The sequence below is a fragment of the Panthera onca genome, chromosome B1 (assembly GCF_046562875.1).
Source record: "Panthera onca isolate mPanOnc1 chromosome B1, mPanOnc1 haplotype 2, whole genome shotgun sequence".
Taxonomy (NCBI): Eukaryota; Metazoa; Chordata; class Mammalia; order Carnivora; family Felidae; genus Panthera; species Panthera onca.
This window is the reverse complement of record NC_138342.1, coordinates 101,698,993-101,724,958: the sequence shown is the minus strand read 5'-3', so window position 1 is coordinate 101,724,958 and position 25,966 is coordinate 101,698,993. Positions and strand designations below refer to the sequence as shown.

At 34.2% G+C, this 25,966-nt stretch overlaps 1 protein-coding gene and 1 pseudogene across 5 annotated transcripts in view; one reads left to right on the top strand and one right to left on the bottom strand.

Annotated features, from left to right (window-relative positions):
• PRDM5 (PR/SET domain 5) overlaps positions 1-25,966 on the top strand; it is a 208,299-nt gene that overhangs the window by 90,208 nt on the left and 92,125 nt on the right. For 4 of the 5 annotated variants that reach the window (XM_060654272.3, XM_060654271.3, XM_060654275.3 and 1 more), the window contains exons 4-10: positions 4,522-4,696; positions 6,980-7,154; positions 8,330-8,422; positions 8,684-8,805; positions 12,994-13,073; positions 17,048-17,132; positions 18,385-18,542. In XM_060654272.3, coding sequence (XP_060510255.1) covers positions 4,522-4,696; positions 6,980-7,154; positions 8,330-8,422; positions 8,684-8,805; positions 12,994-13,073; positions 17,048-17,132; positions 18,385-18,542 — 888 coding nt within the window. The remainder of the gene's footprint in view (positions 1-4,521; positions 4,697-6,979; positions 7,155-8,329; positions 8,423-8,683; positions 8,806-12,993; positions 13,074-17,047; positions 17,133-18,384; positions 18,543-25,966) is intronic. The other variant, XM_060654274.3, reaches the window with a different exon arrangement.
• LOC132693452 (U6 spliceosomal RNA) lies at positions 14,239-14,333 on the bottom strand (annotated as a pseudogene).

Sequence of the window (25,966 nt, the reverse complement as noted above, 5' to 3'; positions counted from 1 at the left end):
ATTTGATAAGCCTTTGGAGCTGTACTTGAGGATGTGACTGGTTCTATATGTTGAGAATCCTGAGCTGGGGCTGGAGACTGTGGGAGTTTAGAATTTAGAGTTTAGAATTTGGAGAGCATGATGAGTGTAGTTAGGGTGACCAACTGTCCTAGCTTGCCCCCGACTCTTTCAGTTTGAGCTTTGAAAGCCCCATGTCTTGGGAAACCCAAGTCACAGACAAAGCAGATGGCTTGTCACTTTTAGGTATAGTTCAGATATAGTTTAGTACGTTAACAAGTGAACAGAGTGTGACAACCAGAAATCCAAAGCAGTTCAGAGCTCTGGTAGGCAAGCAGTGGAATTTAATTATATTTTGGCTGAGGGCAGTTTGGCCAAATGGAATTTATCAAAAACAGCAATGTCAAAGCAACATTATGTGGCAGTTGGGTGGAAATAAATTTTGAAAAAAAGTGAATATTTTAACTACTGGCTTTCAAGTTTTGCATAGTTATAATAGTAATGATAATAATAGCTGCTACCATTCATAAATGCTTATCATTTATGCCAGGCACCTTACTAGGTTTTACAAATATTTTCACTTTTATCCTTACAATTAACCTATGACATAGGAATTATTTTCTCCATTTTACAAATGAAGAAACTGGTGATTCTAGAAATTAAGCTTTTTGCACAGTCATACAGCTAATTAATTAATCATAAAAAGAGACTTTGAACCCTGGCCAGCCCAAAAAAGCCTGTGCTCCTTAGTCACTCTGCAGCACTGCTTTCTGGTATCAAGGAACCAGGTTTGTTTATTATTTATTATTTTATTTTATTACAAAAGTAACACTTATTAATTCTATGGACTAGCAGAAGAGATTCTGCAAAATACTTAGAATTACCTGTACTTAGAAACAAGTTCTGTTAACATGTTTGTTGATATATTTTTCTTTTTGGGGCACATTATCTACCTACCTATCTATCTATATATTTATCTAACTATATTGATACATATATGACATGTTATTTTATAGAAATTACATTTGGTAAATTTTAAAACCAATTGTTAGGGATTTAATTTTTTCCAATTTATATTATTGGACATGTAGGCTGCGACATTTTGATGGTATAAACAGCTTACGGTAGAAATAATTAGCCGAGGGGCATCTGGGTGGCTCAGTCTTTTGAGAGTTCAACTTTTGATTTTGGCTCAGGTCATGCTCTCACAGTTTGTGAGTTCAAGCCCTGTGCAGAGACCACTTGGGATTCTCTGTCTCCCTCTCTCTCTGCCCCTCCTCCACTGTATCTCTAGATAGATAGATAGATAGATAGATAAACAAATAAATAAATAAACTTTAAAATAAGAATTAGCTGAAAATAATATACAAATAAATAAAGCAAAATGAAACAAGACTAAAAAACAAAAATTCAAGAGCTGAATAATAATTGTAAAACCACTCATTCTATGTTGTATCCCAACGCAATGAAAACCACTGGCTGAGGAATATTTGGTTTTGAACAGATCATCATGTTGAACAGCCTTCTTGCAGCTAACAGGTTTTCAGCAAAATCACCTGGAGCCCATAACAGGAACCATAAGCAGGACCCCGAGCCCAGGCAGAGTCAGGGAAGGCACTAACCCCTAAAATGTAAAAGAAGGAACTGTGTTCAGGGGAAAAAGCCACAAACCCGAAGATGGGAAATAAGAGCTGTAATAAGAAGTAAATTTCAGGATCAAAATATTAAAACAGTCATCAAAGCTGGAGCATAAGGTTAGAATCCCAGGACTTTGAGTCAATACCCTTTAAATCCTTCTTGCCAAAGGGCAGGCGATTGGGGCTGGGGTGAGCCTACAGGTAAGGAATATTGGAGTTCAAGAGAACTCCAGAGATTAGGAATCTGGCAGGGTCTGCCAATGGGAAGTTTTGAAGAAAGAGAATAATATAATGAAAAGTTGTGATTAACTTAGGGAAGTGTAGGCAAGGAACAATTTAAGAGGATACTTCTTAAAACTATTGTGGTAGCAAATTGGCTAGGCACTGGTAGGAATTATATAATAAAGCTATCTAGATATTTCTATTAAATAAGTAGATTGGAGTAATACCATGACATTCCTTTTACCATATTTTTGGCATATAGACAAAACATGTAGTTGGTCCTTGGTGGGTATAATGCTATTGCTTTTATTAAGTCAAGGTTTTAACTGGTATATTAAAATTTTCTTTTCTTATGGAGCCCCTGAATGGCATGCTGTGTCTTATGACCGAAGTTTAAGTTAATGGTATCATGTTTTAAAATTAAAAATGATTTTTTCTTGGTGCTATGAAGGCCATCACAAAATTGATTATTAATATTCTGGAAAGATGCTTCAATTAAATTTCTTGGATATTGATCAGATAAGCACTAAGATTTATGATTGTGTTCTGAAATCTTCATTAGGTGAGTCCTTTGTTGCTTTTGGTAACTATTAACAAGTGGTTTCCAAACCCTGGAAGTTACCACTTCTGAGTTCATTTAAAAAGAGACCTCTCTTGTGCTGAATGTCTGCATAGTTTTTGTTGGTTGGTTTGTTTATTTTCTTCCACAAAGTGTAACAATTGAATAGAAGTTAACTGTGTTCTTAATTAGAAATCACTTTAGGTTTCTGGAGGTTTGAAGTTACAAAAATTGCAAGGATGCTGTAAATATAGAAACTTCCTTTAATTAACTATAGCTGATGGTTAGATTTGCTTCAGTGCTTTGAACTTTTGAATCAAACCTTTCTTGCCCCATAACGATGAATTTAATGATCATTTTTGTCTTTTCCATGGAATTTTCTAATACATATTAGAAAATTCCATGGAATGGAATAGTATATATATATATATATATATATATATATATACCGTTTTAAAGATTACAAAGATTGTTTGTTGTAAAAAACAAAACAAAACCTGAAACAGTGGAATATAAACTATTCTTTCTCCCAGCCTCCAAATGATAACTGTATAATAGTTTGCTGCATCTTTTCCCAGCTTTTCACAGGGGTTCTGCTTGTGTGTACATAATATACACATACACACATACATATGTTACACATTCCTCGTCCTCCAGTTTCCCTTCTCCAGCTCACTTTCTCCCTTCCCCCTTCTCCTCTGTCTCCTCCTGCTTAACGCAAGTGCTGTGGTGATAATGCAAGAGAGAAGGCTTTGTTCTATGTTCTCTCCCTTACTAAATTTCACTCCTTGGTGGAGCTCACTGTCCTTGTCCTCTTCTCCCCTTGCCTACCATCAAGGTTCAATAAATTCAGACTATGTTTTGCTTCTCTTTATCCTCAGCAGCCAAAGTAGGAGCCGTCCCAGAACAAATCCTCAGCTATGTAAGAGACAGCAATTCTGGGTGTTTCTCTTGGGGACAGCGAGCTAAGCAGCCCCAGTTCTGGCTTCCCTGGTGATTGGCCGAAGGCCCAGAGGGGCTTTTTGTACCAGTTCATTCCAAGTGTGAAGTTCCTCTGGGGTTTCCTTGGGAAGTAGGTTCTTCTTTGTAGTATTTTTCTTGTGTCTGTTATGGGTTGAGATTTCTTCTGCAGTAATTATCTATCATTTCAAACCTGATTTCTAATCTCCTAGAATTTTCTGCAGAATTTTTTTGTGTTGTTAGTGAAAACTTGTTTTCTTTTCTTCTCTCTTCTGTCATTTTAGTGGGATTTAGGTACACATGATGATTCAGTTAATACTTTGAACTTCCCAGGTGCCTGGTTGTTTTTTCTTTTTTTTATCTTTTCTTTTTTTTAAGTTTATTTATTTATTTATTTTGAGAGGGAGAGAGCATGAGTGGGGCAGGGACAGAGAGAGAGAGAGAGAGAGAGAGAGAGAGAGAGAATCCCAAACAGGCTCTGCACTGTCAGCGCGGAGACTGACTCGGGGCTCGGATCCGTGAATCAGGAGATCATGACCTGAGTTGAAATCAAGAGTTGGACATTTAACTGACTGAGCCACCCAGGTGCCCCACCTGGTCTTTTTTTTTCTATTTCTGGTCTAGGGTTTTGGAAGTTCTTTCAGGGTTTGTTTGCAGTTCCTATGGCTTATGTTATAACTTGAAAGTTTTTTTTTCTTCCGGTTTTGGATTTAATATTAATCATAGTTAGATCATTGATATCTCATTGCTCTCTGTGCAGAAGTGACACCATTACTTAACAGACTTCTTTCTGCTGCATTTACAGGCATCCCCAAAATGTTATGACATTAGGCAAATTAACAATGTGAAATTCACTTTTAGTGATTTAAGTATCCTTTCATTTGATATATATAAATGTCACTATCTGTAATATATATTTGTACTTTATTTGCTGGGTGACTGAATACTGTCAGTTTCCTTTTTCAGTATCTGGATCTGTTGGAGATATAAAAAAAAAAGAATAGTAACTTTTAATGGGAACCTGGTACTCAATGTATCTTAAAATTATTTCTTAATTATTATTAGAAACAAACAAATGGTTCAACATTTTTTAAATTATTGAGATATATTTGTAATACAATAGCATATTTTTTAATTTTGTCTCAGGAAGGAGAAAACATTTTCTATTTGGCAATTGAAGACATAGAAACAGATACAGAACTTCTGATTGGCTACCTGGACAGTGACATGGAGGCTGATGAGGAAGAACAGCAAATTATAACAATGATCAAAGAAGGGGAAGTTAAAAATTCTAAAGGACAATCAACAGCTGGCAGAAAAGGTATTGCCTCTAATTGGTGATCTGAGACCATAGAAGTTGTAGAAGAAATATAGTTTGAACTGCAGTTGACTTATAGTTGTGTTATAATAAGGTGTTCTCAAAATAAAGTTAGCTTTTGTGAAAACTACTCTCAGAGAGTAGCCAGCTGTAAGCACATCTTTCTTCTAGCAGGAGGAGAACGCTGGGTGTGGGTGATCCATGTGCCCTGTAGAGCTGCCAAGGTCAGCATCAGCTCCTGACTCTCACTGCTCTCACTGGTACAGTGGGTTGGCTAGGAATGAGGAGTTTTGTGCTCCAGCCCTGTGTCTGCCACTCATCAGTCTTGTACCCAGCAAGTCACTAACTCTTTGAGACTTTACTTTCTCATCTGCACATGGGGAAAGGCAAGTGCAGAGGTGTGCAGAGGGTACTGCTGGATCCTAATGGACTCTTCCTGGGCCTCCCTCTTGTTTGAGATCCTTTGAGAATCTGGAACTTCTGGAAATCTCTTTCTGTTCTGAGCATAGAAGCCTGCAGGATTGTTAGGTTGTTCTAGTTGGGTAACCAAAAATGTTGACGGGAGGTCTGATCTGCTTAGATCAATCCTGTAATCCAGGAGATGTCGCTTGTTTGCCATCTGCTGGGGAATAATCAATTATTATTGGGGCTTGTTTCTATTTTATTGTGTTTTACTCCTGATGGGATTTGAAGGAAATATGAATGATGTTAAAGGTATTCATGTTTTGTAATAGATTGAAAGTTACCATAGAGTATTTTTTTCATTTTCTTTAGCAAATCTGCTTCAAGAAGTGACACTGATTTCTTTAGTCACCATGGTAGTAATATCTTTCATATGAATTTTCTACTCCAACTATATGTCACTGGCTGAGAAAGTATAAGCATTCCTAGCATTGCTAGCTTATGCTTCTGTTTCTTTATTTTAGTTGGATTATTTAAGGGAAAGATGAGGACAGGCTCTCTGTTCTATCTTTCAAATATGTATTTTGCTGTTTCAAATTTCAGACTTTGGGTAACAGGTATTATTTTTGTGTTATTCTGTATTTTCTTTTTGGGGAATATTTATTTATGTGAATTACAATATTATTGACTACATTCCCTATGCTATACTTTTTGTATTTATTTTTTAAGGTCCCTCCCCCACCTCCAGGGCATATTATTACTGTGTCCACTATTTTAGCTTAAAAATGGGTCTCCTGTTTATTTATTATCACTCTGATTTTTCTTTAGTTAACAAATATAAAATTGCAAATTGTTTTTACTTTTGTAAAAATAATCAATAGAAACTTAAACAGATTTTGAAAACATATGAATCAGGTACATACATTATTGCTATTTTTATTTTAGATATCAGCTGTTATTTAATAAAAGCACCCCTTCCCCCAAAAAAGGCCAGAACACAAACAGAGCAACCAAAACACCAGCAAAAAGAAACAAATAATCCACTCCAATGTCAAACAATGGAGAGCTTAGTAAATAATTATGTTTCTTTTTTTATTTGACTTGGGAAAATGTTAAATGGAAAAAAAGAGCAACAGATGAAATTGAATACAAAGTATGATCATAAATGTAGTTATTCTTAGACTATAAAATATGAATGGACAAAAGGCAAATCAGGCTTGAGAATATATTAAGTGGTTGTCTCTTCATTATGAGATTATTGGTAATTTTTATTTTCTTCATATTCCCTGAATTTTCTAAATCTAATCTTATTTAATAATCAGAAAAGAAAATGTGATGTAAATAGTGCACTTTGAGAAATTTGGGTGGAGCCATGACAGTCCTTAGGGACTGACAAGCCAGAGAGACCATGGAATCTCACGACACCTGCCGTAATGAGTTCTGTCTTTATGGCCTCAGTCTCTTTCACATGTACGTGAGATTCCCCTTAGTAATTCCACATAGTTTTGCCTTGGTTGGATTTTTTCTCTTTGTGAACTCAGTGAACTCAAGATGACCTGTTTCAGGGAAAAGTTTTGCTTTCTCATTCCACATTTGCAATAACTCTTTCATGTGAAAAGTTAACATTATAGGGTAAATTAAAAATTGATTTTGATTTTGTATTAATTTGCTGAAACACCAATGAAGTGAATTAAAAGATAAGGTACTTCTAGTAACACTTCCTATTATTTTTCATGGACAACATTAATAATACTCAGAGAGATAATAAGAATTTATTCTTCTGATACTATTAAACACAATTTTGATTTTAAAATGAGGATAAAACTGAACAGTTCTTGGCTCTTAATTTTTGTCTTATAAATTTGCTTCCTTGTAAATGTACAGATTGCCTTGGCTGTAAAGAGGACTATGCTTGTCCCCAGTGTGACTCGAGTTTTACCAGTGAGGAAATTCTTGCTGAGCACCTTCAGACATTGCACCAGAAACCTACAGAGGAGAAAGAATTTAAGTGCAAGAACTGTGGGAAGAAATTCCCAGTTAAGCAGGCTTTGCAAAGACAGTGCGTACAGCAAAGAATATCTTTAAAATTATAAGCTAACATTTTTGTTTTTAACTATTCTATTTGATTTGTTTTATACGTGTGTGTGTGGGTGTGTGTGTGTGGGTGTCAGTGATGTTTTATACGTGTGTGTGTTTTATACGTGTGTGTGTGGGTGTCAGTGATGGAGACGGGGGGGGTGGGGAGGAAGAAAGTAAGCATTCTATATTGTCATTGTCATTAACTTATCTTTTCTTAGTATAATATGGTGATTTTTGAAACATTCTGATTATGAACTTCCAACAAGTAAACATTATTTATGCTAATAAGTCTTTGTCCATTTATTTACTTGCCACTAAATATCAAATCAAGCTCATTGATTTACTATTCAGAAATTCATTTATGCATAATTTAGTGCTCTGAGGTCACAGATCAAGTTTCAGTTGTCTGCATTTGATATTCCCTCTGAAATCAGTGAAAGAAGAGTTTTAAGAAATGAAGAGAGTTTAGAGAATAAAGAATACGGGGACACTTGGGGAAGCACTGTTTATTTCTTAGCAACTTAGGAGGAATAATTTAAAGATGAATAGATATAGGCTGTCACATGAAGATGAATTAAACGATCCCACACATTGCTCGGTACCCTTTATTATTTTGACTCTTTATATTAACAGCGTATAAATTTATCTTTTTACTTAAATATTTTACAGCATCATTAATTATTAAAAGTGAGAAATTAGATACGTATATTTTTTATTTTAAGAATGTCACCTTGTATATGAGGAAGAAAGCTTTCATGTTTACTATTTTAATATATGTATCTACTTTTGCTTCTGAAATTTGAGATGAAAAATTTCTGCTCAAAACTTAAAAAAATTATAATAGCAAGAGATTAAACATTTGGAAATTTTGTTATAGGCTCTTGAAAAAAAAAACAAGCCAGGGCTATATACTTTTAGAGACTAGATGTTAAAACTGCATTCTAGTCAGCTTTTATTGAGACTACACCAAAGATACTTTTGCTTAGCCGGGTCTTATAGTTAAATTAGGTACTACCAAAAATTAAAGGGACAAAAAACAAAATGAAAACAGAGATCACCAACAGGATTTTATTTAAAGTAGAGATATTTTTCATAAGTTTTTGTCTTACACATCCAGTTTTTATTTCTTTTTGTTTTTTTCTATTTCCCCCTCAGCGTTCTTCAGTGCACAGCGAAAAGCAGTCTGAAGGATTCTTCACGAAGTTTTCAGTGCTCTGTTTGCAATTCTTCCTTCAATTCAGCATCGAGGTTTTGTGTCTGAGTTATCACATGGCTGTTATATAATTGTGGGTCATTTTTGGCAGGCATGCTTTTTATGCTTCTTAGTGATTAAGTGTCACATGGCTACAAGATAAGTGCTTTCCTTTTTACCTGCCCAGGTAATGCATGAAATGACCCAGAAACTCTACTAGAGAGCATGCATTGCAAAAGCCTGCTGTGCTGTTAGACTTCATAAGATATGTCTTCACCATTTCTTCTCCCTGTTCCCCTCTCCTGGTTGTTTTGTAGTTTTGAGCAGCACCAGGAGACTTGCCGGGGAGATGCCAGGTTTGTGTGCAAGGCCGACAGCTGTGGAAAGAGGCTGAAGAGCAAGGATGCCCTCAGAAGACACCAGGAAAATGTCCATGCTGGTGAGAAATCACTGGAGGGTCATTTTTAAAGGGGCTTCCTCTCCCCAGGCTGTCGTGATCTGTTTTTAATTCTTGCTCTCGAGGAGAGAGCTTGCTTTGACATTATGCTCACACAGATGTGGAGCTCTTGCAGTGGACTTTTTTCTTTCTCTGAGCACCATTTCTTTTTTAAGTTGATTTCAGCAGTATTTTTCATTTTTCGGATATCTGAATTAATCATAACTGGAAACCTAAGCTAGAATCTACTTGAGCTTGGTAGTCAGGTATATTAAAAATTAATGTTTTTAAATAACAATTTAAGTGTGAAATATGAAATTTCTCTTTTAGTAGATACATTTTAAAACTATTAAATGATGCTCTTGTGCCTTAAAGTTTTGTAGTAAAAATCTATTTTTTAAATTTATATTTCTCCCATATTGGAGAAAATTACTGCATTTTGACATGGGAATTTAATGTATCGGGATTAATAAAGCAGATATTATTTGAATTCCTTCTAATGGCCAGCTAAACAGTAAAACCCCTATAAAATTTGACTGTCACTTAGATTTTATCTGTTTAGCACATGGTAAATGTATTTTGGTTTAGGGATCAAATCTGTTGCACGGAGTTGAACAGATGGCTGTATCGTCAGAGTTAACTTTTCACTTCCTCAGTGTCTTTTCCTTAAGAGAGGCTGAGGCTCATGGAACTCCTCATATCCTTCTGTGCCTATGCTTTTCGCACATGTTTACATTTGCACTTGGCTTCTGGGAAATGTGTGGAAAGATGTCTTTCTGGACATGAGGAAAGTGGATTTCTCTTCTCCCATCTTGTTTATTCCCACATTCAGGAGAACAGGATAATCAGTACTCAGCTTCTGTATCCTATGTTTGTTCATTGTCCAAAAAGTATCTCCTTTAATGTTAAAGTTATAGCAGCTAATATGAGTGTGTCTACTGCCTCCTATTTTGCATCATTGCTTGGACTACATATTTAGGGTAAGCTGTCTATGAAAGTTCTGGGTGGTAGAAAGTATGGCCATGCAAAATACAGCTTCAGGATGATTATCAATAGGACTTTACATTGTTCTGATTTCTTTCTTTCCTTTTGAAGAATATATGGCTGATTTAGGGAGGATGGCATTTTCCTGAATTCATTAAACTTGGGCCTTCACTATGCTTACAAAAGGCAAGCATAACTTTTTGATAGACCTGTCTTCATAGTTTTTTTTTTAAGCTGTTATGTTTAAAATGCTGTTCTTAATTTTCTCCATCTTTGTCTGCAATGTATTATAACAAATCTTTCATGTCATTTTTAAAGTTAACTTTGCTGAACTAAGTAAAAAACCAGATGCATACTGAAACTCTGGAAACTTGCATTCTTTTTATTTGGGCATGTGGTCTTCAGGCTGTGCTATAAGCATAATTTCTGTGAGGCTTCTTGTAATTGGCCTTGGATATTATAATATTACTGATTCTGGAAACTCATGTTGACTTTGTAGTAAATAATTTATAAAAGGAAGTTTTTTTTTTATTTTTCTGTGTTGTGGAAACATACAAAATATGGAATGTACAATATTAGCCAAAGGACACTATGCACAATTTTTGTTGAGATTGGTATACAATCTGTCTTTCATTCATAGCCCCTCTTTTGTCTCTCCCTTTTCTTCTATGAGATACATACACATTTGGAGAAAGAATATTTCACATCAGAACAGCAAACAAAGCAGTGTTCACACATATGATTGTAGAACCTTCTATACCTGAAAGCACACTTAACCCACATTGTACTGAAACTTGCGGTACTTAGGTGACTATGTATTCATTAGGGTTGTGTTAATTTTTCATACATCTCCTACTATTGTAAATAATGTGTTCCTGAATGGTTTTGAAAGTTGAATCTGAAAGTAAAAAAAAAAAAAAATCAGACTTACCTGAATATAGCAAAACTAAAATAGTATAAAGTCTAGTTATGGCTTTGTAGATACTGTTGTCCTTCAACCTAGGGAAGCTGGTAGAGTGATGATGACCTTCATAGTTATCCAAGAGGAAACAGAGAATGAAGGGCCTGACTTCCTCAACCCACTTCCATTTTTTTCTTTTGTTTAGAGTCTATGGATGCTAAAACCAAGAAATTTTGTATTTGTGGGAGATAACATTTGTCTGCACTCTCAGGCAAATTGTTATAAATTTTTAAAATATTTTTTTTTTCTTCAGGCTCCAGGGTGTCATAGTTGGTTAGGCATATAGCTCTTGATTTTGGCTCAGGTCATGATCTCATGGTTGTGAGATAGAGCCCCGCAGAGCACGGAGCCTGCTTGGCATTCTGTCCCTTCCTCTTCCTCTGTCCTTCCTTCTGTCCCTCCCATGCTTGCATGTGCTTTCTCTCTCTCTCTCACAAAAAAAAAAAAAAAAAATTAGTTTTTTTCTCAGAAGAGCTTGGATTCCAATTCTAGGATGAAGAATAGAAGACGACAGGAGGAGGGAAAAGTTTGGAGAGTAGGGATGGGGGTATGGTGCATTGCCTGTGATTCCAGCTGTAGGGACAGTAGCAGGAACATGAGGATAAAGGAAGAGGTGTGGTTGGGAATGTCTCAGTTCTATCTCTCTTCTCTCCCTCAGGGAAAGGATAGGGTTCTAGTCTTAAAGAACAGCCGGTATGAGGGATAAGAGAGCAACAAAAGATTATGAATTGAAAGAGGGAAATGCCAGCTAGTGCAAGCTAGAAAAGAAGGAATATTCCTCTTCTGTGCCCCCCTCCCCTGCCGTGTATGTGATCTATATGTATAGAGATACTCATTTTGCTGGGGAGAATTTTCTCCTTTAGTAGCCATATTTTTTGTCAATCACTATGAAAAATTTTCTTGGCTGTAACATTCAGCATGCTAAAAATAGTGCATTATATGAAACAAGTAACTTAAATAATAAGAACAAATTCATACTTTCTTTTTCTAAAAGTGTATAATCACAGTCCTATAATAAAATAAAATCATCTTGTAATATTTTTTTTAATGTCTTGGAGTTTTTTTCAAAATAATAGAGAAATGGGGAAGTAGATGGGGTTGAGGTTGAGGTTGAGGCAAGAATAGCCATGGATTTGTCATTGTTGGGGCCAGGTGTGGGTACATGGTGGTTCGTCACATTATTTGATTACTTCAAATATACAAATTTGTGTATTTGAAATTAATTAAAAGTTGAAGAAACCACTCTGTGATTATTTGTGGTAGTGCAGATGATATTACATCATATTTGAAAAAAAATGTTTTATTGAGTCTTCATTTCTATAACTACTGTGAAATTTGAAATATGAAATGAGCTACTGTAATCACTGTGTAAGAAGACAAAATTGGTCTTGTTTTGATTTGTATAATAATACAAATGTTGATATAATGTTTTGATGTACTTGATTTTGGTTTATTCTGGTTTTTGACATTAATATGAGAAAGTATATGCTCATAGATTTTGTAGGAATCTAGTGCTGGAAAGAATAATCTATAAATTCCATCTTAAAAAACACAGAGGATTAAATGAAATATTCTCTTAAAATTTAAAGCAAGTGGGGCGCCTGGGTGGCGCAGTCGGTTAAGCGTCCGACTTCAGCTCAGGTCACGATCTCGCGGTCCGTGAGTTCGAGCCCCGCATCGGGCTCTGGGCTGATGGCTCAGAGCCTGGAGCCTGCTTCCGATTCTGTGTCTCCCTCTCTCTCTGCCCCTCCCCCGTTCATGCTCTGTCTCTCTCTGTCTCAAAAATAAATAAACGTTAAAAAAAAAATTAAAAAAAAAATTTAAAGCAAGTAGCAAAATCAACTTATGAATTAATAAAACCATTTTTTTCTTTTATAAACACATTTGATTAATTTAAATTACAATTTTTCATGTTAGTGTGCTTTTTCTTTTTTAATTCTACATTAGTTTATGGAAAGGTGAAATGCCTATTTTATATATGTAGAAAGTGGTATATCATGCTGAATATTTTTCAAATTTAAAAAGAAAGGGTTTAAATCCAGTTTAATGGCTATGACTATAACATTGAACATTTTTGGAATTCTAAGTTGTTAACTTAGAATAACTTAGAATAACTTAGAATAACTTGTATAACATCTTGTTAAGATGAAATACCTGTTTAGAAATTATATATAACCTAGAAACATTGTATCTGATGCTCTTCATAGTCTCATTTAAATCATGATGATATTTTATTTGCATTTTAGGCGATCCTAAGAAAAAGCTCATATGTTCAGTGTGCAATAAAAAGTGTTCTTCAGCATCAAGCCTACAGGAACATAGAAAGGTCAGTAAGATGAAGATTAATGCTCATCAGAGTGTAAGACCTTTTAGTCATTTATAGAGACTGCCATGAAAATTTTTAATTGATTTTTTTATAAAGACAGAGCTTTGTCATCAATTTATACATTAGCATATTCTAAAATGCCAGACTGATATGCAGAAAAGTGAGCTCTTGTAAAAGTATATTTTGAGTTTCAAGCTTTTTTAGTTGCTGTTTGCTCAGGAAATACTATGTATTTGATGGAAACATATAAGTTTTGTGGATTTATAATATGCCCTGCAATGGCATTTAGCTATTAAAATGCATGCATCTTATAGTAAAGTCCGACAAAACAAAGACAAGAGCTCCTTATTTTAAAGAACTAAAAATAATGTGCAAGTATGTCAAAGTGTTGTTAGCAGAAACAAATGATTATATTAGGAGAAAATAAATTTAATGCATTTTGTAATAAACATAAAACTTATTACTAACTTACAAATTTAATGTGAAAGGTTAACCTGAAAAATATACCGGGGTTATTAACCTTAACAACATTAGCACTATTTAATAGAATTTACAATAGAATAGAGCTAAAATAAAATTTAGATTTTTGTTCTTATTGTGACAAATTCTAGAAGAACTCTTATATTATATTATATTATCAGATAAATGATTATTTTTTTAATTTCACATCACTTTTCAGAATATCTAGGAGTGTATAATATTTTCTTTTAGTGATTTAATATTGAAGAGAGTATATAGTACTAGTGAATATAAAATTTTACTTTTCTTATGGTTTACAAAATGAATTTATCTCTTTATTGTATATAGATATATTCCAAAGTAACCTGAATGGCTTTAGAATTCATGATATTCAATCTGATAGTTCTAACTATGTGCTGTGGGTTTAATCTATAAACACACAAGATAGTTAGATTCCAAAGATGTCCAAGATTGTATTTTATATGTTGGGTGATTTTGATCCTCAGGGAGAAATAACGGAACAAGCGGTGGACTGAGAGTGAGGACAGTGGGTGTCATCTTCTGTCCCTAACACTCCATGTAACATTGGGCCTCTGTTCTCTCTTTTATTAAATGTGACTTGAATGGGTCCATGCTTTTTAATTTTTTCTCCAAGTGCCATGAGCTGTTTTGTTTGTTTCTAAATGGTTTTCTAATAGGATTGTTTAAACATGTAGAACACATCAAGAATTTGCATATAATTCTTGTGCACCGGCCATTCTAATCTTCACTGTAACATTCTAATTTTAGTAATTGCACTGCTCACTTCATCCCTATGGCTTCTGAAGCAGAATCTTAGTCTGAGGCAAAAAGATGAAATCCAATTTAGTAGATATTTTCTAAATATCTTCTTACTTGTATAATTCTATGATTTCTTTCCCTGGTCTATTTACATCTTAAGAAGTTGAAATTTAAGATAGTTTACCAGATTAAAGATTGTACTAAACAGAGTGTTTCAACAAAGTTGCTTGTGGGGCCTATTTCTGAAAAGTGTTCTCTTTTCCATTTGTTTTCTTCATAATAAGAACTTTTTCCCCAAGGAATGTCTTGGTAGAGCCAAATACTACTTGGTGATGGTAGAACATGGCACCCAAGTTATCTCTGCAGAATGTTAATAACTTATTAGCTGAATGCAGCACTTCCTTAATTACAGCATGGCTCATCTAATTTAGCCTTTCTGAATCCATAGACAGCTTTTGTTGACTTCCGTTTCTGATTCTGTTCTTAATAGTTGGGTATGTTGAATGTCTAATAGAGTTTGGTTGCAGTATTTAACCTTGCCAGTAGAGGGTGCTGTATGAATATGCCAAATTACATAATAGTCTGGAATAGTATCTTACATTACTATATACTATTTTATGTTACAATAAGACATATTATAACCCTTCTTGAAAATTGTTTATTTAGGGACTTCAAAATTGTAATTTAATATGCTCCATATCAATTAGTAAGCTGAACATTTTGAAAATTGTGCTTTATTTATCATTAGGTGTAAATAAATAGTATTACCAAATTTGGTTGTTTTATTAAGCTTTTTTAGGATTTTTGAAGATAGCTGTGGCCTGAATTTTCCACTATAAATAACATAGTCAATGCAAAAGTGCTTTCATATACAGTGAATATTCTGTTTTATAATTAAGGAAAATTAATTCAACTGAACCTTTAAAAGTGTTTCATGTTTCAGGAGCCATGAGAGTTAAGAAGTGAAAAAACATGGGTACTATTCTGCAGTATTTTATTTAACATTTAACACTTTATATATGGATGAATAATTTAAAAAAAATTTATGTATTAATATAAGTTTTATATTAAAATGAAAATACACTAAATATATTTTCATTTATGTATGGCTCAGAAAGCACATAATCTTTTTTAGGAGATATTGTTATTATAAAAGACATATATTACAGAAACATAGAGTTTAAGAATATAAATCTGTTCTTACTATCTTTAAATAAACAATACACATAATATTGCTCCTTAAGCATAGGTGTTGAACCAAAACCACGTGAAGGTCTTTGATGATTGGACAGACTGTCTTTAAAATGGCTCAGGCTGAAAGTTTTACTCCTAACTGTGTAGTACTTGCTTTCTGAGTACTTGTGTGGGTCCCACATTTTTTGCCTGAGGAATCATAGAATGCTTTGGACTCCATATATTCACTAATAGAGAATAGATGACACTGCATATAAGCAGAGGTGTAAGTCAGACTCTAGTGGAATAACATCATTCTGCTTCTGCCTTGTTTATATACATTTTCTGTGCTTTTCCCAACTGAGTTTTCTGACTCACCAAGAATCAGATCTGACAAAGGCAGAAGGTGGATTGGCAGCCTCAGACCTGCCATGAGGTTGGGCATCGAATGAAGTCCCAGACTCAGACGTGGGACCTGGTAATTTTCCCTAGCTTTTGTTTCCCTGCCTTGTCCCCTCTTTTCAGTCTCTCTGTTTTGAGTTCTTCCATGGCCACTTAGATCGAGGGAGCCAATTACCAGGATACAACCCAGTCTTCTACTCATGACTCACTCAGTTCTTGGCCCTCTGCCTTGACTTCACTCTGCAGTGGCCCTCGTTATTCTGCAGGGGTAATCACAGCACCTTGTCTTTCTGCACAAGGGCCTTTGCTTCTCTGGTGTTTACTATTGTGGGCTTTACCTTTAGTGAGGTTGAAGCAAATATAACTTCACCAGAGCTATTTTAGAATCTTCAGCAAAACAGTGTGATGCTCTTGTTCACTGGGAGTGATCAACATTTCTAATACGAGGCTTCTTGCAATACATTCCTCTTAGAACTTTGTGCATTGTTTCTGATAATAAACTGGGCTTCTACTTTTCATACCACCTATACAATTTCTCTGTTTAGTGTCTTAGAGGGAAAGAGCTAAAGTTAATATTCAGTTGTAATACTTATTAGCCAGCTGTTTGATAAAGTCATGTTCCCTACTTACTATAGTTTTTGATCTTTTCTTTTTATTGTGGTCTTCCTATCATGTAGGAATTTTACTTTGAGCTAAATGTTTTTTGGAATCCTATATCTTCTTGTCTTTCATGGTAATTCATGTTTTTTTCTGTACTATATACATTTAAATTTAAAATAGTTTCACTACTGTAAAGGGAATATTATCACATACAGGTTCTATATTTCCAAATCCAAATTTGTGCATAACAAATAGAGTTCGTGTCAGTTAGGTATAACTTTTTACAGAGTGTAGAAATTTAATATGCACTAAATAGGTCAGCTATACCACATATTTAAATAGTGTGCTGCAATCTTGTATTTTCTTTTAATTGTTTGTTTTTATTAGGTAACAGGTTCACTGCATTTTCAATTTATATAAGATAGTGTGAATAAAACAGAGCTGAATTACAATATACATAGATATTGCAATAGCAGCTATCCACATATTTATACTTTTACTTGAGTTCTATATAATTTATTTGGCTTTGACAGTTGACCTGTCAACTTAACCTTTTTCAGATTCATGAGATATTTGATTGTCAAGAATGTATGAAGAAATTTATTTCAGCTAATCAGCTAAAACGTCATATGATCACTCACTCAGGTAAAATACATATTTGTTCATTTATATTGAAATCACTACAAAAGATTCACTTTGTCCTTTTCAGGATCTCCGAGAATAGTAATCAGGAGACCTGACTTTTAGTTCTAGGTTGGCCAGTAACTAGCCGTGTGATTTTGAACAAGTTACTTAGCCTCTCTAGACCTCAGTTTATTTATAAAGCCAAGGTGATTGGACTAAGTGATATCAAAGCTCTTCAGAATCACCATTTAATTTATTGTCTACTCCTCCTGGAGCCTTAGATTCTGTTCTTTATCTGTGAAAAGGGCCCTACCTTTTAGAATTGCTGTGAAGGTTAAATGAGATCATTATGTACTGTGCTAGCAGGGGGTCTGACTTTTAGGAGGGATTCAACAATTACAGTTTCTGCTTTTCTAGATACTTTCACATTCTCACCAAGGTACTAATAAATGTTAATGAGAAATTTATAAATACATTTTGAGAATATAAGTTTTTAAAGCTGTAGTTTCATTTTAAGCAAGTTTGAGTAATAGGTCTGTTATACAGATTAAAAAGAATAAGGTCTGAAAATAAATTTTGCTTTATGAAGTCTCCTTCTAGAGTTTGGAACGTCTATAATTTAAGGCCATTGAGGTTAGAATGTTTTTACGTATCCACTTTGTTTGGTGATGGCTATATATATTTTGGCAAATGAAAATAGGAGATCAAAAACTGGTGGCCTTCAGATATGCTTTGTTTGAAACAAATAGTATTTTTTGCATCTAGTGGTCAACATTTCGTTAACGTTGCATAAATATGGGTTCTATACAACAACCTAGGTACGTAGAGAATTGAAGCTTTCTGTTGAGAATTGAAGCTTTGCCTATATGAGTTCCACTTGTTCAAGTAGGAGGCAGGTCTGTCATTTACTTTTATCACTGTCAGAACACTCTTAGCATTTGAAGTTGTGACCTTGGTTTAAACTCATACTATCAGCACATTTTTCATCTGGAAATAGGATTTTTTTTTCCTTGAATTTGAGCTTCATTCTTACATCTAAGCTACTTTACACATTTAGTTTACAAAAATAAGTCTCTGAAAGAACAAGTTCATATTTCTTTTGTGAATAGGGTCACATGTCTAACAGAAATGGACTGGTAAGTAGATTTTTTTCAGTTGTTTGAATCATGTTTCAGTTGACTAGTCCATTAGAAGTAATATAAGGTAAGGCTGTTTCCCTTTTTATCCTTTACCTTTATATAGATGTGAGATTGTCTCCACTCATTTTTCACAGAAAAGCGACCCTATAATTGTGAGATTTGTAATAAATCTTTCAAGAGGCTTGATCAAGTGGGCGCCCACAAAGTAATACACAGTGAAGATAAACCTTACAAATGCAAGCTTTGTGGAAAGGGATTTGCCCACAGAAATGTTTACAAGAATCACAAGAAGGTAAAAGCATATAAATATTATTATTATTATTATTATTATTATTATATTTGCTGATTTGACTTCTAATTATTTTATAAGAGATTTGTGTATATCTGGACGTGCTTGTGCATGTGGAATAATTACAGAAGATCTTGCTTTTACTTTCTACCCCCTCACTCAGGCCACAACCCCTTGTGGCCTGATTTCTGTCTTCCATCCTCTGTTGAAACTGTTCTCACACCCAGAGGGCCATCCACTGTTTCCCAGTGGTGTACTAACTGCAAAGTCTTTATTCTCTCCCTTTTTTTTCTGTAACGTTTGACACTCTTGTTCACGTTAGCTGTTTTGAAATTCTGTTCATGTTTGGTGTATACCTTGCTAGGTGTTCTACCAATTTCTCTGAACACTTCCATCTCCCCTCCCTGAGGAAGTTGGCTGGATGCATTGGCTGTGGGCCTCTTCTGTTTTCTCTGCATCAGCTACATCCATGACTTCTGCTATCAACTCTATACCAACACATGCCAAATGACTTATTTATTTAACCCAGTCTTCAAAACTATATTAATTTTTTTTATTTGAAACATAACTGGATATCTTCTTGACCTAATGAATTTAGCATGTCCCAGAATGACTTTTTCATTCTTTATGCCCCAGATAACCTCTCTTTTAGAGTTTCTTCTTTCTGTTAATGACAAAAGCATATGCTTACTCCTGTCTGTTTCTTTAGTCTTAGACCCTTTTTAAAACCCTGATTCTTGGGGCACCTGGGTGGCCCAGTTGGTTAAGCATGAGTCTTTGGCTCAGGTCATGATCTCGTGGTTTGTGGGTTCAAGCCCCATGTTGGGCTCTGTGCTGACAGCTCAGAGCCTGGAGCCTGCTTTGGATTCTGTGTCTCCCTCTCTCTCTGTCCCTTCCCTGCTCATTCTCCCTCTCTCTCTCCCTTTCTCTCTCTCTCAAAATAAATAAATAAATAAAGCATTAAAAAAAACAAAAACAAAAACAAAAATGCTGATTCTTAAAGAATCTACCCTCTACCTTGTCTAGTCACCTTCAGTCATTTGTTCCTTTATCATCCCAACATCCCAATTATTGCTCATTTTCATTGCTTTAATACCCATCTAATTAGATTCTTATTACTTATCACTTCCCACCTTTCCATCCTCCTAAATAAATTGTCTCATAGTGCAACTCTGACATATCACTCTTGTACTCTAATATTATGAGTAGATTTCCGATGCCTATATAAGTTATAATGCACCTTGCCCTCTCCCATGACCTCAACTTTTCCAGATGTTTATTCTTTTCTCTGCATACCTAAGACAACTTGACATTTGTCTTCAGTCAGCATGACTAACTTCCCCTTCCTCTTTTCTTTTTTTTTAAATTTTTAATTTAATTTTGTTTTTATTTAAACTCTATACCCAACATGGTGTTTGAATTCATGACCTTGAGATCAAGAGTCACCTGCTCTACTCACTGAGCCAGCCAGGTGCCCCACCCTTCCTCTTTTCTGTTAGGACTTTCTTCAATTATAATCTCTTAGTTTTGTGTATTAATTTTTGTTTACATTTCCTACATACTACCTTTATTCTAGTTCTTGTTTCAGAATGTATTAGTTTTATCTTATCTACTTTGTGTAGATAATAAATAATGTTTCAGTTGAATTCAGAAAATGGTATTGTTTGTTTTTTTTGTTATTGGGTTGTATGTGTTCTTTATATATATTGGGTATTAACCTTTTATCAGATATATCATTTGCAAATATCTTCCCCCATTCACTAGGTTGTCTTTTCATTTTGTTGATAGTTTCCTTTGCTCTGCAGATGGTTTTAGTTTGATGTGGTCCCATTTGTTTATTTTTGCTTTTGTTGTCCTTGTCTTTGGAGCCAGATCTACAAAGCATTGCTAAGACTCATGTCAGGGAGATTAATATGTTTTCTTTTAGGAGTTTTATGGTTTCAGGTCTTACATTCAAGTCTTTTAATACATTTTAAATTTATTTTTGTATATTGTGTAAGATAGTGTTCCAGGTTCATTCTTTTGCATGTAGCTGTTCACATCTCTCATCACTATTCATTGAAGAGACTCTTCTTTCCCATTCTATATTCTTGCCTCCTTTGCCATAAATTAATTGCATGAGTTTATTTCTGGGCTATCTATTCCGTTCCATTGATCTGTGTGTCTATATTTTTCTATCTGTAACATACTGTTTTGATTATATAGCTTTGTAGTATTGTTTTAAATTTGGGAATATGATGCCTCTTTGTTCTTCTTTATCCCGATTGCTTTGGCTCTTTGAGATTTACTGTGATTCCGTACAAATTTTACAATTATTTGTTCTACTTTTGTGAAAAATGCTATTGGGATTTTGATAGGGATTGCATTAAATCTATAGATTGCTTTGGGTAGTATGGACATTTTAACAATATTAATTATTCTAATCCATGAACATGGAATATCTTTCTATTTATTTGTGTCTTCCATTTGTTTCATCAATGTGTTATCATTTTCCGGGTACAGGTTTTCCACTTCTTTGGTTCAATTTATTCCTAGACATTTCATTGTTTTTGATGCACTTATAAATAGGATTGTTTTCTTGATTTCTCTTTCTGATAGTTTCTTATTAGTGTGTGAAAATGCAATGGATTTTTGCATATTAATTTTGTATCTTGAAACATAATTGAATTCATTTATTAGTTCCAGCAGTTCTTTTGGTGAAGTCTTTGGGGTCTTCTATATATAGTATCATGTCATTTGCAAGTAGTGACAGTTTTAATTACTTCTTTCTTTCAATTTGGATGTCTTTTATTTCTTTTTCTTGTTAATTACTCTGGCTAGGCCTTCCAATATTATGTTGCATAAAAGCAGGGAGAGTGGGCATCCTGGTCTTGTACCTGATTTTAAAGGAAAACTTTCAACTTTTTATCATTTAGTTTGATATTAGCTATGGACTTGTTATATATGGGCTTTATTATGTGGAACTATGTTCCCTCCACACTTAGTTGAGAGTTTTTATAATAAGTGGATGTTAAATTTTGCCAAATGCTTTTTCTTTATCTATTTGAGATGATTATACGATTTTTATCTTTCATTTTGTTAATGTGGTTCATCATGTTGATTGGTCTGTGGATATTGAACCATCCTTGCATCTGTGGAATAAATCCCACTTGATCATGGTGTATAATCTTTATGTGTTATTAAATTCAGTGTGCTAATATTTTATTGAGGATTTTTGCATCTATGTTTAAAAGGTATATTTGCCTGTAAGTTTTTTTCTTCCCCCCACTTCCCCCTCATCTTCTTCTCCTTCACTTTTTTTCTTTTTCTTTTTCTTTTCTTTTTTGCTTTTCTTTTCTTTTCTTTTTTATTTTTCTTTCTTTCTTTTTTTTTTTTTTTTTTTTTTTTTTTTTGTGGTGTCCTCGTCTAGCTTGGGTATCAGGGTAATATTGTTTTTGTAAATGGGTTTGGAAGCATTCCCTCCTTTTCAGTTTTTTGGAAGAGTTTGAGCATGGTAGGTATTAAATCTTTGAATGTTTGGTAGAATTCATCAGTGATGCTATATTGCCCTGGACTTTTGTTTGTTGGGAGGTGTTGATTACTAATTCATCTTCTTACTGTAATTGGTCTATTCAGACTTTTTATTTCTTCATGATTCTGTCTTGAAATATTATTTCTGGGAATTTATCTAGTTCTTCTAGATTGTCCAATTTCTTGGCATATAATTTTTTTGTAGTTGTCTTGTATGATGATTTGTGTTTTTGTGATATCAGTTTTATCTTTTCCTCTTTCTGATGTTATATTTATAAAATAAATATATTAGTGAGTGAGTCCAGCTAAAGGTTTGTCAGTTTTGTTTATCTTTTCAAAGAACCAGCTCTTAGTTTCATTCATCTTTTCTATTGTCTTTTTAGTCTCTATTTCACTGATTTCCACTCTATTCTTATTATTTCCTTCCTTCTTCTAACTTTAGGTTTTATTTGTTCTTTTTTTGTTCTTTTTTTTTCTTAGTGCTTAGAAAAGATGCTTGATATGATTTTAGTCTTTTTATTAAGACTTGCTTTATGGCCTAACATGTGATCTATCATGGAGAATGTTTCATGTGCACCTGAGAAAAATATGTATTCATCTCCTTTTGAATTTTTTTAATGTTTATTTATTTTTGAGAGAGAGAGAGCACGAGCAGGGGAAGGCAGAGAGAGAGGGAGACACAGGATCTGAAGCAGGCTCTGGGCTCTGAGCTGTCCTGCCTGATGTAGGGCTCGAACTCCCTGAATTGTGAGATTATGACCTGAGCCAAAGTCAGATACTTAACTGACTGAGCCACCCAGTTGCCCCTCAACTCCTTTTGGATGCAAAGTTCTATATTTATCTATTAAGTACATCTGGTATAATGTGTTGTGTAAACCTATGTTTCCTTATTGACTTTCTGTCTGGATTATTTATCCATTGATATAAGTAGGGGTGTTAAAAATCCCCTACTATTATTGTATTGCTATAAAGTTCTGCCTTTAGGCCTGTTAATATTTGTTTGTGTATTTTGGTGCTTCTATTTGGGTGCATACATATTTATAAATGTTATATCTTCCTGCTGGGTTGATTCCCTTATGATTATGTAATGCCTTTTCTTGCATTTTATTACAGTCGTTTTAAGTCTATTTTGTCTGATATTGAATATAGCCATACCAGCTTTCTTTTCATTTCCATTTGCATGTGATACATTTTTCTGTCACTTCACTTTTAATCTGTGTGTGTCCTTCTGAAGTGAGACTCTTACAGGAAACATATAGCTAAGTCTTTTTTTTTATTCATTCAGCCACTGTATATCTTTTGATTTTAGAATTTAGTCCATTTACATGTAAAGTAATCATTGAAAATTGTGGACTTATTCCCATTTTGTTACCTTTACTCTGGATGTTTTCACAGTTTTCTTGTTATTTTCTTTTTCCCTCTTACCTTCTGTTTTTGTTTTTGTTTTAATATTTATTTATTTTTGAGAGAGAGAGAGAACGAGAGAGAACGAGCATGAGAGACGGAGGAGCAGAGAGAGAGGGAGGTACAGAATCTGATGCAGGCTCCAGACTCTGAGCTGTCAGCATAGAGCTCAAGGCTGGGCTCTAACCTACAAATTGTAAGATCATGACCTGAGCCAAAGTCAGATGCTTAACTGGCTATGCAGGTGCCCCATTTATCTTCTGTTTTGATAACTTCTTTAGTGTTATGTTTAGATTCATTTTTCATTTTCCTTTGTGTATTTGCTATGATATATTACTTTTGGTTACTTTGAAATAGTTCACATATATCACCCTATGTGTATAACATTTATTTTAAATTGATAGCCACTTAAATTTGAACACATTCCAAAACTACATTTTTATTCCCCTCTCCCACATTTCGTTTTTGATGTCACATTTCACATCTTTTATTTTATGTATCCCTTAATTATTTAATCTTAATTACTTTTGACCCTTCATACTAGCTTTATAAATGATTACTCCACTATTTTCACTATATATTTACCTTTTTCAGAGAGAGTTTCACTTTAATATGTTTTCTTGTTATTAATTAGTGCCTTTTCTTTTCAGCTTAAAGAAGTCCCTTTAATATTTCTTTTAAGACTGGTTTAGTGGTGATGAACTTATTTAATTTTGTTTATCTGGGAAACTTGTCTCTCCTTCTGTTCCGAATGATAACTTTGCCAGTAGAGTATTCTTGGTTGGAAGGTTTCTCCCTTCAGCACTTTGAATACTTCATGCCACTCCCTTTATCACCTGGAAAGTTTCTGCTGAAAATTTTGCTGATAGCTTTATGGGATTTCCTTTACATATAACACATTATTTTTCTGTTGCTGTTTTTAAGATTCTCTCTTTAACTTTTGACATTTTAATTAGAATGTGTGTTGGTGTGGATACCTTTTGAACTTAGTGGACTTCCTAGACCTACATGTTTGTTTCCTTTCCCAGATGAGCAAAATTTTCAGTCATTTCTTTGAAATGTTTTGTCATTTTCTTTTTCCTTTTTTTTTTTTTCCTGCTCTGTCAGGGTGAGTTCCATTATTTACATCTTCTAGCTTGCTAATCTGTTCTTCTGCTTCATCCAATCTGCTGTTGAGCCCCTCTCGTGTATTTTTCAGTTCATTTATTATGTTTTTAAGTTCTATGGCTTCTGTTTGGTACTTTCTTATATTTTTCTATTTCCTTTGTAAAGTTTTTATCTATTCTTCTGAGTTCAGTGAGCAGCTTTATAATCATTACCTTGTTTTCATTTTTTATTTTGCTTTGTGTCTTTTTTTTTTTTTTTTTTTTGAGTCTGGCTAAAAGTTTATCAATTCTGTTAATTTGTTCAAAGAACTAGCTCCTGGTTTCATTGATCTGTTCTATTGCTTTTTTAATTCTTTATTTTATTTCTTTCTCCTCCAATATTTATTATTTTCTTCCTTTTACTGACTTCGGGCTTTGCTTGTTCTTTTTCTAGCTCCTTTAGGTGTAAGATTAGTTAGTTTATTTGGGATTTTTCTTGCTTCCTGAGATAGGCCTGTATTGCTATAACTCGTGGGCCCAGAAGTGGGATCCCCCCCAGTCATGAATTCCCCTCCTGCCCAGACACTCAAGAAGTGTTCTCTGTGTAGATTGTGTGTGCTGCCTGACTGTGGTGGGCTGCTGCTGAAGCTTGGGGCTCAGAGTGCTTGCCCTGCTTGTTGTGGCACTACTTATTCATTGATATTGGTTGATATATTTTAGCATGCTGTTAAATATATATATATATATATATATACACACATATATATACATATATGTATATGTATATGCATATATATATATATGCAAATAAATATATGTATATATATGATATCTTTTAAAATAACTTGTTACTTTTTTTTCTCTTGGACTATTCCATTGGAGCTATAGTTACTTCAGCATTTATTGAGACTTCAAAGATTCATTCTTTCTCTTTTAAATCATCTAAGAAGTTATGATATCATTTCAGCTTTAGCCTAAACGGAAAAAAAGTTAGATTTACCAAAGAATAAAAAGAGTTGATTGACAGTGTCCCAAATCATCTCTGCCTAATTTCTTGCTGACTGCCTTTAGGTTTTACTCAAGCGTTAAATGATCAGGGGCAGGATCACATTCATTACTGCTGCTTTGGAATTACATGACTATAAAAAATTATCTGGCTAGTTTCCTGCTCAGTCTCTGGAACTCTCTTGCTCCATTCTTTGATGAAACTGATCTACCCACATTTACGAGTTTTTCAGTTTGGCTTATGTTATATGCCATATGGGAATTTAGCACAGGATCTTTGCACCATCTCTTATACAGTCAGCCATAAATCATATTAAAGTAATAATGATGTCTTGGGTAGGATAGAAACGATGATGCCTGTAATTTCTAAAGTGGAAAGCACATTCAATCCTTCTGCTATATGTGCTTCTTACTGTTAGATCC